General features: G+C 41.3%; 1 protein-coding gene across 4 annotated transcripts in view; it reads right to left on the bottom strand.

The window, feature by feature from the left end:
* The window catches only part of pcdh9 (protocadherin 9), a 658036-nt gene that overhangs the window by 224119 nt on the left and 419253 nt on the right, over positions 1-14664 (bottom strand). Inside the window, exon 3 of one of the 4 annotated variants that reach the window (XM_078546009.1) lies at positions 2017-2147. The exons of 2 other annotated variants lie outside the window; for them this stretch is intronic. In XM_078546009.1, the coding sequence (XP_078402135.1) occupies positions 2017-2147 (131 nt within the window). Of the gene's footprint in view, positions 1-918; positions 2148-14664 lie in introns of those variants that run through there. One more of the 4 variants, XM_078546006.1, reaches the window with a different exon arrangement.

Raw genomic sequence — 14664 nt, 5'->3', positions numbered from 1 at the left:
TAGGTCATCCCTGAGCCTTCTCATTTCTAGAGAAAAGAGCCTCAGCCTGTTGAGTCTTTATTGATTGTTCTGTTATCATTCCTAAATATCTTTTTTTTTTCACCTCCTTTAGCAACTCTACATCCGTTTTGTAATATGGAGGTCAAAAATGTATGAGGAGATCAAACCTTGCGTACTGAAATGAACTCAGGCAGCTCTGTTCAACAGCCGATGGTAACAGCTTATAACATGTTTTTTGGAATAGAAAGGCGATGTAGCTTAAAGAACGAGTTTTTTTCTAAATTATATATATATTTTAAATCCTGCTCTAAATTTGCTGGGGATAAACTGTACCCAACATATGGAACTCCTAATTTAAGCCAAATTCTGTGCGCTCACATGATAAATCTTGTTTTGGAGGATAATGAAAGACTCATTAGTCCAACAATAACAACTGGGACATTAAATCTATATAGAGGAGATTTAAAAACATATTGCTTGCAACCCAGAAGAAAGAAATACTTTTGCTTATAAATTTCATATTTTATATATATTTATCCAACAAATCAGTCGATGAGTTCTGAAACGTCTTAACTTAAACCATGTTGATGCTACTTTGTTATGCACTGTATAGAAAAGCATCATTTTAAAACAGGCCTCTGCAAACTTATGATCATGGAAAATAATGCGTCTGTGAGATGATGAAATCCAAACTTCACGCTTCGGTAATAACATAAATGAACCACGCGGCATAGGATGAAAGACAACCACATGAGACAGATAATTCTTGATACCTCAGGCTGCTCTGCCAAGTAGGGGCTCATGTGTAAAATTTAGTCAAAATGGAAAAGCAAGGCAGAAGCAACATGGGCATGAAAAGCAGACACGGGACAAAGAATGACTGATACAAAATGTTTATTCCTCACAACACAAGTAGCTATGAATGATGAAAAAAAAAGTACAAAACCTCCATTGCAAACAACAAAACAACACAGATCATGATAGAAGATGGATAATGTATTTTTTTTTGTTTTATTGCAAACGACATTAATAATTATGGAAGTGGAACAAATTTACAAAGAATTCCAAACAAGCCAGATAGGTGATGAGAGTGTTTGGATTTTAGATTACATGCATTTTAAATGACATTGAATTCATTACAAACTGCTAATCCTACATTAATACCCATGGTAAATACTCGCATGCAGTATTATAGCTATTTTAAGCTAATGGGCTACTGTATAAATTAGTAGATCTACTAAGTCAAATATATAACTTTAAATCTAATTGTAAGGAAGCTGAAATAGCTAAATTCAAACAGTCAACTCCATGTATATTTGAGATTTTTTTTTACTGATTTTACCAATCACTGTCTGAAGAATTTTGAGAGGACCCCTCAATGGACATACTCTCCGCAGAGTCACCATCAGGATCGAGTGATACTTCAATCACTGTGTCACTGGATGCAGTCCCTGTGTCACTGGATGAAACTCCTGTGTCACTGGATGTCATTCCAATGTTGCTGGATGTAGGTAGGGCCTCATTGAGTGTAGTTACATCGCCACTCGATACAGTTGTGGTGTCACTGGATGCCGCCCCAACATTCTCTCCCAGGTGCCTTCCAGTCAGCACAATGGAGGTCTGAATAGCCACATCCCTGCGTGGCAAGGTGGAAAAATGATGGAGTCTCACAAGTGTGTGCATTGCACCAACTAGAGACATGACATTCTGGGACAGCCGGGCACCACGATACTGTGAAGCGTTTTGCAATGTATTTATGTCCCTATGTATGTGGTTGAACCCACGCTGCACAGTGCTCACAAGTGTATCTAATCTACGACATATGGGGCAAAGCTCCTCCCCATGTGCATTTTGGGAGTGTGATAGAGAGGAGGCATTGACAGCACCAGTCGCCTCTGGCTGACGTGACTCTCTTTGCTCTAATTGCTCCGAGGAGGGCACTTTCATATAAGATGCTGCTTTCCATTGCCCACCTGTACAGTCTTCCTTACGTTCCCCACATGAACCTTGTTGTACCTTGCCGCTCTCTGCACCTTCCATAGCCACTCCAGGTTCCTGACACTGGGTTGACACCTTCTCCTGCTCCTCCAAGATCACAGTGGTTTGCTGTTGTTCTGATCTCAAGAGTTTTGAAGTGCAACATTCATCTGGGAAGATAAAAAGACAGGACTTTGGCTTAATTGACGATGGATGATGCATAAACTGAAGGGTTAGTTCACACTAAGGCTTTGCAAGAATGCTGAATATGAGAAAGCTGGCAATTCATGATAGAGCAAAGACATTTACATATGCTTTGAAGGACTTGCATGCATAATCATTGCAATGCATGCTTAATGGTAATAGCTGAGACTGCAATATCTGAGGTAAGCAATGATGGGTTTGACAAAACAATGCAACACTCACCAGAATCACTGGAGTCAGAGGACGCATCAGGTCCATGTTTCACAAGGTGGACTACCGGGGCCACTTTTTCTTCCTCCCATGTTAGGACTTTCTCTTTTGCCACATCTGTGTGTCGGACTGTACCTCTCTTTTTGTTAAAAGCGACCTTTTGTCGAGCGCCAAGCCTCAGGTCATTGACGCGCTTTCGACAGTCCTCGGCTCTTCGAGCTACTTTGGAAATGTTGTTGACTTTTTCAGTAATGAGGTTCCAGCCACGTCGGTGACCCTCACTAGTGGGCATTTTGGGTTTCGTGGCCGGGGTTATTCTTTGTAACCTTGTGAATTGTTTCACAAGCATGTGCATAGCCAACGTGGAGAATTTAACCTTCCGCAGTTTAGCTACTGTGGACACCATTTTCATCTGTTTTCCGGCTGTGCGGAGTGGAAAGAAAAATCATTTGCAAAGGTCAAGTGGCTTCCTTGCAGAAGTTAAGGTGGTAATTGTCAATTATCGCAGCTGAACTCTGAACGCACGATTTATTTCGCTGCTGGCAGAAGTACTGCGTGCATTTTCCACACCAGTCATCCTTGTGGCTTATGAATGGCATTGTCAAGCTAATGTTACTTAGCACCAATTTATGGGCAGTTTTGTTTGATGAACTTCAGGCAACCAGGAACTGTATCAATATCTCCTAAGCAACAATGCTTAATGCCCTTGTAAGTGGCAGAGCAAAGAAGACGCTCAATCTATCAAATCTCTATAGAGAGACAGCATGAACTCGATGGGCTGAATGGCCTTCTACTATGTCACTATGACACTTTAGCACCAATTCAGGCTGAATTCAAACACAGGCTCCAGAAGAAACTTGACCCCGCCCTCCGCCCCCCCCACCCCGCAGTGTAACATGCAACCCCTAGTGATTATATGATATTCAATAATATTCTGTTTTCCTGTCCAGAAAATATCAGATGAAAGAATATCATTCACAGAAAAGCAACAACAACTTGCATCTACATAACGCCGTCAACTTGTTAAAAGATCCCAAGGAGCTTACTATTTTTTAAAAAAATCCCATTGGATAAAGTCTAATCTTATTCACTTGCGCAGGTGTCGCCTGAGGCTGCTGTGAGAATCAGAAGACAATAATGGACGGATAACATATTTCTTAATCCTTTATTGAGTTTTCAATCAGTGCTTTGTTTTCTGATCTTGCAGCTTGTTTTGAAAAGGGCACATTGTACAGATTCCTGATATGTAAGTACGAGTGCTTTATTAACCCATTTGTCATGATATCACAGTACACCATGACGTAAATTGAGGATAGCTTTGTGCTTGCATATGTTTAAAATTGCTGCATCAGACCATTATCACTTGCAGTGGCGTTTTATATGGTGGCTATCATTCTTAATATTTTGACCCAGGGCACTTGTTGCTGACCTTAAGAAAAACTGTCGACAAAGATCTGGCAATCTCTGAGGTGGGGATATCCCCCCTTTCCCAGTGTCAGTTTAAATCTGGCACCAAGTCAATGGGATCATCTCCAGGCATCCAGCAGCAGTGATGTCATCAGGCAGGTAAGCAGCCAATCACACTGAAGTGTGCAAACACAGCAAATCAGGAAGTTAAACATAGAAAATGCCCTTCATTTTTAATTTATCTTTTCAGATAGCAAAATGAATGATTGTGGCTGGATGAAGATAGATAGAAGCTAAAATAAAGATAAACAAACATTTTTTTAGGTGAATGAATGAGTTTAAAATGCAGGGTTTTTTTATATCATTATGTAGGATTTCAACGTTCCACTGATATAAAATATGTTTCCCAGGGCCTGTGACGGTGGTCAGCAGCAATTACAAAATTAGTACACTGTTAACAACCTCATTCAACAAGGTGCAACTTTTTCAAGGGTCTTTACAGTGAGGCTAACTGTGTAAGGATGAAGTTCTCTTCAATTCAATTGAGGTCCACTGATTGCCGTCTGGTTGTGCCTCAATAGTGCACCCTCTGTATAAGTGTAGAATTACTGACAGAAACTTCTAGATTTCCATGTAATGCTACGCCTGTATCAACTCCACAAGTTGCTGTCAGTTTCACTGGAGTAATGGCAGGAACACTAGCAATTTGATATCATTACCACCACAAAATCCAGGCCAATGGGAGCCAAAGAAAGTCCATTTGAATTTGGTTCTATGTTCGAGTACCTAATTTGATTGTATTAACAATTTACAACATAATAACTTGGTTTGTACAGCACTTTAAATATAGAAAACTGTACTGTAGCAATTCACAGGAGAGGCATCAAACAATATTTGACACCAAGCCACACAAAGAGATATTAGGACAGGGGCCTGTTCTGAAGAAGCGCCATACGGACTCGAAACATTAACTCTGTCTTTCTCTCCACAGATGCTGTCAGAGCTGCTGAGTTTCTCCAGCACTTTTTGTTTTTGTTTCAGATATTAGGACAGGAATGTGGTAGGTTTTAAGGCGCATCTTCAAATTGTAGAGACAGGTGGAGATGCTTAGATTGGGAATTCTTGGAGCTTAGGACATTGGCAGCTGAAGACATGTTTGTTAATGATGAAGTCTTGAAAATTAGGGATGTGCAAGAGGCCAGAATTGGAGGAGCAAAGAGATCTCAGACGGTTGTAAGGCTACATAAGGTTACAGAGACAGCAAGTGGTAAGACCCTGGAAGGATTTGAACATAAGGATAAGAATCTTACGATTGAGGCATTGCTGGACCAGGGGCCATTATAAGTCAGTGAGCACAGGACTGAGGGGTCGCACATGATGAGGTGTGAGCACTTCAGGATGACAACCCTTTACCAGTGACAGTCAACTCACTGAACCGGTTGTTTCATTTCAGTGTCCACAATCCAAGCTTTCTAAACTGGCTTCAATTTTAAGAACACAACCATCATCACCAGGTCCCAAAATATATCAGATCTTATGCTTTCCCAGGTTACCTGATTAACCAGATGAAGCAACTGATCTGGTCATAACAAATTAAAGACAGCATTAATCACAGGCTTTCATCATTGAAGTTTTGAATGCTTCTTAGAGCAGATTTGGGCTGTATTATTAGCGCAACAGTATCTTCATTATTTTCCCTTCATTGAGGATATGTCAACATTGCTCTGATGTTGGCATATCTTTGCTGTCCAACTAAATTATTCACAAGAATCTGCTTCATGCCACTGCAAAGTTGGCTGATAGAGCTGGATTTTACACACGTGCACACTGACTATAAGGCATATGCTGAGATACTCCGGCAAGCAGCGGACATTACTATATCTTTTGTTTCCCTTCACATTATCTGACTACAGTGGAACTGCTCAATATATACATTTCAATATATTGCCTCCAGGATGTATTGACATGATGGCCAAGTTCGCACATACTTTTCCTGTACATGACAAAGACATTACCTGATCTGTGCAGTTAGTAAGTCATCTGCTCATGCCAACAAATTGCGAAGAAACTAGTTTGTAGTTGACATTAAGAAGACATCAATTGTGGGGAAATTCTGTTTATTAATTCTGAGGTGACTATTCAAGTGCAAGGACAGTTTATGGACACATGATAAACCAATATTTTACAGGGTGGGGTGGGACAGGAGGTGGCATTGTCAACCAATGTCACTGACCAGTCTAAGCATGAGCCACATCTATCATTAACTATGTCAAGTTAGCTTCAATAACTGGACTGAGTTTTCAACTGTAAACATGGTGTTCAGTTGCCAAGGCTTTCACAGCAGCTTAACCATACAGCATACCTTTCTAGTTAAGTGATTTTTAAAAAAAAACATGTCATAATAAAGCACACAGAATTGTAATAAACTCTTTATTTTGTCACATAGCGGATCATTAGCACTGTTGCAAAAAGCCGTCTAATGTTGAGTGGAAGAATGGTTAGAAAGACAGCAAACAACACACCTTGTATTTATATAGCACCTTTAATGCTGTGAAATATTCCAAAGTGTTTACTAAAAGTAAGTGTCCTAAAGCATGCTCGAGGGGTTAAGCATTAATTAAAAAAAGACCCACAAGTTGAGCTTTGGCCTGGATTTTTGCAGAGTTGTAAGGAGCTGTTTAAAAATGGCAGGCGGGACACTATTCTGGGATTCTTGTCCCCATTTCCAGCATCCCCAATTTTCACTGGGGCAGGATAAGGGTGCAGGTAGCGAGTCCCAACCTGCACTCGCAACCTGGCCAGCTCCATAGTTGGGGGGTGGGGTGAAGGGGGACTGTCGGGGCAGTAGGCATCCTAGGCCCCCACGGTTTTCATAGCGCCACGCCAGCTTCTTCATGACTTGTGGTTTAAGGACGTCAGAGGAGTCCTGAAATTTGGGAACTTTTGAAAGGTAAATTCAAAAGGTCTTAACCATGGCATGTGTGCCCCCTATACACCCCCAAGGCCACCTTATAGCCTCCATGCCAACTTTTGGAGCAGGATTTTACGCGTCGGCGAGCGGGGGCAGGGCCCGCTTGCCAACGCGTAAAGTGACGCGCGGTGACGTTGGGCAGAACTCCCGACATCACCGCGCCCCATATAGATTTTCAGGAACGCGGGGGCGCAGCAAAATCAGCTGTGCACCCGCCGACCTGTCAATGGCCAATTGAGGCCATTGACAGAGTCATTACTTAATGGACCTGCCCGTCCAACCTTAAGGTTGGCGGGCAGGCCAGGAGCCCCGGCGCGAATTAGAAAAAGCATGAAACCTCATCCACAGGCGGGATGAGGTTTCAGGTAGATTTTTTAAAATTTTAATAAAGTTTTTGTAAAAATTATGAACATGTCCCAACTCCTGTGACAATGTCACATGAGGGCACATGTTAGGGAAATTTTATTTTTCTATTTTGAGCTTTTTGACATTTACAGCCGATCTCCCTGAGGCTGCCCTTAGCCTCAGGGCTGTGCGCTCTTTCGTGCGCATGTGTGAAAGAGCGCACTCTCGATTTTGGGACTCCCCCCACCCGCACAGGGAGTGCATAGCACTTCTGTGCAGACATCACGCTGGGCAGGCCTTAATTGGCCTGCCCATGTAAAATAGTGCCGCGTCCCCAATCGGGGGCACTGATCGGAAGCGTGCCTGTGCGCACCTACCCCTCAACTTCGCCCCCAACAGGGGGAAAATCCTGCCCATGCATCCACCCACCCTCAATGGTTCTCTCCATCTGTGAAAACAAGACTCCCAGAGTTAATATTTTTCATGAGTTTGAGAGGGACCATGGGGACTGGGTGGGGTGTGAGGGGGTGTCAGGGGTGAAGGTCAGAGGGCCTAAATTACAACCACAACAAAGTCCTGGAGAACAGAGGCAGGTCTTCTAACCAGCCCTACTCAGCATTCACCTGCCCTGTGGTCACCTCTGACCTGCTTCTGGGACTGGTGAGCCCAATTCCATCTTGCATCTACCTCACAGAGTTAAAATTGTGTGTGACCAGGCTTTAAACTGAGACGGCGCTGCCAAGGCAGGACATTTCGCGACTCATGCTACCCACTTTGGTAGCGAAAATCTGGCTCTTAGTCTTTTATGATCCCATTTTACCTCTCTCTCTTCCTTTAATATCCTCCTTAAAACTTATCTCTTTGAACAATCTTTTGATCATATGTCATTAAATCTCTTTATGAGCCTCAACGTTAAATTGTGTCTGCTCATGCTCCTGCGAAGTGCCTTGGGACATGTTAAAGGTGCTTTCCTTAGCACATTACTGTTTGTGGGAGTTTGCTGTGTACAAATTGGTTGCTCCGCTTCCTAAAACAATAGTGACCACATTTCAAAATATACTTCATTGGATATAAAGTGCTTTGTGATGCCTGGTTATCATGAAAAGTGCTATATAAATGCAAGTTTTTTTTCCCCTCTCTTTTCTAATTGCAAATTGTTGCTGTTGTAGTTTTGGTGGTGAATCTGGTCTGGCCTGCTTTGTACTTGTATGGTTTCAGGTTCATTTTATGTCTTTATTTGTAACAGTTTGACTGGTGGTTGAAGGCAGGCTCTGTAATTTGTTGTATTTTGTTCTCTGTCTTCAGCTAAATTGCACTTGTCAGGTTCTATTTGTGGTGGCTTGCTCCCTCTGTAAAGTTGGGTTTCATGTTATTGAGCATGCGACAAGCATCTCCTCGAGATTCTATGCTGTCTTCGTCCTCTCTGCCGTTTTTGGTGCACTTATATGTGTGCAATACTCCATTACTCTGCTTTCTATTTGGTATTTTGCTTAGTTGTTTATCAGCTGTCATAGCATTGCTGTCAGCAAATACTCAGGAGGGTTGTGTTTTTAAAGCACTAGAAGCTGTTCTGATCACTGAGCACCTCAGATAATTGTAACAGAATATTCATTTGTGAAATATACTTTCCTTACACAACTATCACTTCCAATACTTTTGCTTAAGCAAAATGTTCAAAATGGTTGACCAGCTGGTGGCTCCAAACTTCCTGCATTCACAAGGTTCGGGTTGGAAATAGGACTATCAGTAATTAGCTGCGCTACCCACTATGAAGTCTTATCAAAGATCAGTGGACTTGGGTACATGGATGCTGTATTTCCATGGTTAACAACCCAGGAATGTGGCTAATGTTTCAGATATTGAGCCATCTCGTTCATAGGCCCATTAGTTTAGTGCGATGTCAATCACTTGCGTTGGAGTCCAAAACTGGGAGCCAGAAAGATATGGTGTTAATAAATCCAATAGGGAATTCAGGAGAAACTTCTTTACCAAAGAGTGGTGAGAATGTGGAACTCACTACCACAGGGAGTGCTGGAGGCAAACAACATAAACCCGTTTAAGGGAAGCTGGATAAACATGAAGGAGAAATGAAGTGAAAGATATGTTGGTAGGGTGAGGTGAAGTGTGGCGGGAGGATGCCCATGTGGAGCATAAACACCAGCATAGACCAGCTGGGCCAAATGGCCTGTTTCTGTGCTGTAACGCTGGCCAAGATTGCCAAGTTATTAATTTTATATTTTAAATAATTTTCTTTTCAAAATCACTAAATGTTTCAAAAACTAATGGACCTGTGAGAGAGATGGCTCAATACCTGAAACATTAGCAATTTTTCCTCTCTTTATATGCTGGTCCTGCTATATATCTCCAGCAGTTGCTCTTTGTGATTTACATTCACACAAAAAAAAAATCAAATTCTCTCTATTCTGTATTTAAAAAATGATATTCATACAAATCTATCATTACAGCCGCGGATGGTGTCAGGGAACAGCCCTGATGAAATGCTGCGGTAATAAAATGACCACAGTCAGTTATTTATTGCACACTTCTGTTTAGGTTACTAAGTATACTTTTCAATGAATCAACACGTAGGTGAAACCATGAGTAGTTAAATCCTAGCATCCCCATCCTTCACTTTAATGAGATTCCAGGATCCTCTCAGTGCTGCTTTTCATGCAGAATTCAATCAATCAGTCATTTGCAGGATGTTGGTCAATAGGCAATTTCTAAAAAGCTTCATTATTTATTTAATGAGGAGTCTAAATGCCTTTAATTTTCCATAGGGAAGCAATCAATAAATTTGGTAGTATTGTTTCAACAATTTAAATAAGCAATCCATTTAATGTACCTTTGTGTAGAGATGGTTACGAAAAACAATAATCAGCGACTCTGGATACTGTTGTAATGGTCTACCCTCCTCCAAATGCAATTTACTTCCCTGATATTTCTGGATTTTGCTTTCAAACGCTACAGTACTCCATCATTTTAACATGCTCCAATAGACTGTGACCTCCGATAGAACTCTCATTCTTTATGGCTCCTTCCTTAATAGCGAAGTGATCTGAAATGGTTTGCTTTTGTCCTCAACGTAGATATGTTTTTCTGTGCCATTTACAAACCACAGTGTGGAATAGGATCTGCTGTACATGTATCGATTTATACTGTTATACACAGGTAGAGCCCAAAACTCTCTTGCACTCTGAAAACTAGAGACACTCATACATTATGAAAATAGTTTGCATGTGACCATGCTATCTTCTTTAGTTTAAGAACACGAGTGTGAATTAAGAGAAGGCCATTTAGATTTGTCGGATCAGATTAGCCGGGATCTTATTGACTGGCGGAGCAGGCTCGAAGAGCCAAATGGCCTATTCCAGCTCCTATTTCTTAGGTTCTTATGATTGGTTCTCCTCCCCACAATCCCCATCAGAACAAATTCATTTGACTAACGTAGACTTTTTTTGCAGAGCACTCGAGTCTCCTCATCGAAGTGTGCAATCACAGATTAACCTCAAAGATTATATAAGTGAAAATTTACAGCACAAAACGAGGCTGTTTGGCCCATTGTGTCGACACTGGTCGACAAGTAGCCATCCAACCTAAAACTACTTTCCAGCTCTTGCTGCATAGCCTTGTGGGCTATGGCACTTCAAGTGCATATCCAAGTGCTTTTTAAATATTTTATAAATTATACTTCTGTGATATCATATAACCCCCAGACCCAACAACAATTGAGGACATTTATATAATTTGAGTCCAATTTTACAACCCACACTTGTCACTCTGTCCAGTAACATACTTCAGCTAGCTCATTCTTAGTCCCATCAGTGCAGGAACACTTACATTGCTTAGAATATTTAATAATCTGTTTCTTCTAACCACCAACCCGACTGTTGAAAGAGATATTTATTCAGTTCTCTTTTTGTAAAAAAAATGTTAATCAATATGAGTTACTTCTGGATGTCTGAAATCTATTCTACACATTCCCTATGCTTGAAAAATAAAATCCATCTCTGCCTCAGTTCAAGGCTTGTCAAGCCTGCATTTTTGTGCCTGAGTTCTATCATGAGAGTCCAAATTAAATGTCCTGGAGACATCTATTTTATTCATGAATCCCATGATTTCAAAAACTTGAATCATGTGCCCTTTTAGTATACTTCTCAAATGAAAACAAGTTTTGCTCTTTGAGACATTCACGGGTCTTGAAATCTCCCAAGTTAGACTTCACTCCTTGCATCAGTGTTGTTATATTGCAGAAAGCCAGCGGGTGAAGGACAGAACTGGAGCCAATCTGTACACACTTTCATAGACATTTATTAATGGGGTTACACATTACAAACATATAACCCCAAATCCAGCAACCACAGTTTCAATCTCTGTTCATTTATAGGGGCATGTGTGAACCTTCAGTTAATACCCAGCACTTGCACACAATTAAATGCAACCAATAGCAATTAGCAAGTGTCCCATAGAAGTTAGCATGCACAAAATGTGCTAAATATGGTCCTGCAATAGGCTATATGGGGTTAAAATAATTTGCTTTAATTTATAACCAAATGTCTGAGGTAGATTTCTTATTGATTAGATATTTTCAAAGGGCAGTATGCTAAAATCCTTCTAATTTTCCATCTTTGTTCATAATTTCCAAGTCCAGTGTGCATTAATAATGATTTAGCAGCAATAAAATCAATTTTCTGTGCCTTGGTCCATACACTTAATTTGCCCAAATCCCTTTTACATTCCATCAATCTCTCTTAAACCAGTCAACTGACAACTCAGCTTAGTGTCAGCAACAAGTATTATACTGCTACTTGAAGCATCCTTTTCCATGCCACTTCAATATAATATAAACAGCAGGGGACCCAAAATGGATCCCCTCAGAACTTCACTAGTCACTGCTCCTCAGACAGTACATCTGTTTTGCATTTGTGAACACCTTATGTTTTTTAATAGACTTTTCCAGCTTGTTAATTTGCCATTCAGAGCATGAGCCACAAACTTCTTTGAAAATCTTACAAGTGTAAATTGATCAGATGCTGTCTGAACATTTCAGTAAAATTATATTCCCCTGATGTGCTTTATTCGCTGATTTAGCTACCTCTTCAAAGAATTCCTGTAGATTAGTGAGCTATGACCTATTGCTTCCAGAACTTCTCTGATTACAACAAGATTACTCCTGTGGTCTGTGTGCTTTTCAAATTAACACTCGTAACATGTCATGTTACACTCTAGAACCCTGACCATAATATTGATGACAGGTTAACACGCTTTTTCACCTTAATGTCTTATAGCATTACTGTTCTCCTATTCTCAGGTAGATTTCATATACTTATTAACTACTGTCTTGCTTACTTCTAAGAGATTCTAAGAAGGTCCCTCCACTGTTTGAGTTCCTTCATGCTGATTTGGGAATATATTTTAAGAGTATTAAGTTTGGTTGAAGAGTAGGCATGAGTAAACATATAAACAGCAGGTAAGCTGTTTCACTGGCGTTTAGGAGAATGAGAGGAGGTCTCATTGAAAACGTATAAAATTCTGACAGGGGTGGACAGACTGGATGCAAGGATGATATTGCTTCTGGCTGGGGTGTCTAGAACAAGGGGTCACAGTCTTAGGATACAGGGTAGACCATTTAGGACTGAGATGAGGAGAAACTTCTTCACTCACAGGGTGGCGAACCTGTGGAAATCTTGACCACAGAAGGTTGTGGAGGCCGAGTCACTGAATATATTTAAGAAGGAAATAGATAGATTTCTAGACTCTAAAGGTGTCAAGGGGTATGGGGAGAGCGCAGGAGTATAACATTGAGATAGAGGATCGGCCATGATCATATTGAATGGCGGAGCAGGCTCCAAAGGCCAAACGACCTACTCCTGCTCCTATTGTCTATATTTCAAAAAGCCATGGACAAATATATCCTATGGTTACACTCCACTGCTTCTTCCTCATGACACCTAAAGGGATTCTGAGGGGGTTTGACAGGATGGACACTGAGGTTGTTTTCCCAAGCTGGGGAATCTACATTTCGGGGGCACATGCGCAGGATGAGGGGTTAATTGTTTAGGACTGAGATGAGGAGAAATTTCTTCACTCAGTGGACTATGAATTCTTGAAACTCTCCATTGGATGCTCCATCATTATATATATTTAAGGCCAAGATAGACAGATTTTTGGTTTCCCAGAGAATCAAGAGGTTTGGGGAGCAGGCAGGAAAGTGGGGTTGAGGCAGAAGAACAGCCATGATTATATCAAATGGTGCGGCAGGCTCGAGGGGCTACATGGTCTACTCCTGCTCCCATTTCTTATGTTCTTAAATCAGTGTCTAAACATTCAACCCCATGTCTTGGTGAATGAGGAGCAACAATAATGCTCAGTATTTGTGTGTGCATGAGAGAACTGAAATGGGAAAGCTTGGCGAGCAGATACATCTACAGTGCTACCGATGACTGGAATTAAGACCCTCAAAGTCTTATTGATAGGTTTGATTAACCAGCATGAAAGGTTACAATGAGCGGAGCTTCTACCAAAGTGCAGCTAGATTTTACTGCGCTCAGAGTTCCAGAAAGCATAATGTAAGCAAGAGCTTAGTTGCCTTCATTGCCCGACATCATTCCACATCCATTGTTTTTCTGTATTCAGCGAGAGAACAATTTAGATTTTTTCCATTAAATATATTGTTTTATGTATATTTTAATGCTGATGTGAAACAGATAGCTTAGATTAGGCAATTTAAGCCTTCCGGGTTCAACACTGATTTCAATAACTTCAGATAATAAACATTGCTCTCATTTTCTTGATCAGCAGCTACTGATAATGGTTCTGCTGTTACCATTTACAGCTCAGCTGGGCCCATATTTTTGTCTCTTTACTTGTCCCATCACCAAGTCCTTTTGTCTTGCACCATCATCCTCCTCCTCCTTCAGGTACCAGGCCCTAAGAAGGCATTAGTGACCATGAGCTTCCACTGGATTGGCCCATGATTGCGCTTGGTAGAGTACTGCAGTATGGCTGACCAGGAGACTCGCCTACTCTCGCCACCTGCCTTAAGGTGTATTAGAAGGATCTATAGGCCAATTAACCTGTTTGGCCACATGATGAATGCACCTTGTGTGGCCATCAAGTCCTGAATTGGGACTTGAAGCTGAAGCTTCAGGTCAGAGGGCGGGACGCTGCTGTTACACCACAAGACCTCCCCCTTGCACCATCATCCAACCCATTTGTCATTTGATCTCTCCTGCCCTCCAGCCTATCACAGATCTTCCCCTTTATTACCGCCCACTTCTCTCCTCTATTTTTCCCCACCTCTGTAAAGCTGTTAAATCTCTAGCTACTTCAGGTTCTGAGTTAATGTTAATTCTCTCTCTCTTTCCCACCCGCCCCCACAGGCACTACCTTGCCTGCCAAGTGTTTCCAGCATTTTCTGTTTTTAATGCAAGTTTGAAACTATCTCTTTAAGTTTCATGGGCACTGAAAAATTTGGCCCAAGAGCTGCCTGCACTGTTGTCACATAACTTACTGTTAGCTATCGACTATTGCCTCTTGTACAGGCAAAT

This window comes from Cetorhinus maximus, chromosome 7 (genome assembly GCF_964194155.1).
Source record: "Cetorhinus maximus chromosome 7, sCetMax3.hap1.1, whole genome shotgun sequence".
Taxonomy (NCBI): domain Eukaryota; kingdom Metazoa; phylum Chordata; class Chondrichthyes; order Lamniformes; family Cetorhinidae; genus Cetorhinus; species Cetorhinus maximus.
The sequence above is the reverse complement of the archived record's forward strand: the minus strand, read 5'-3'. Positions and strand labels throughout refer to the sequence as shown.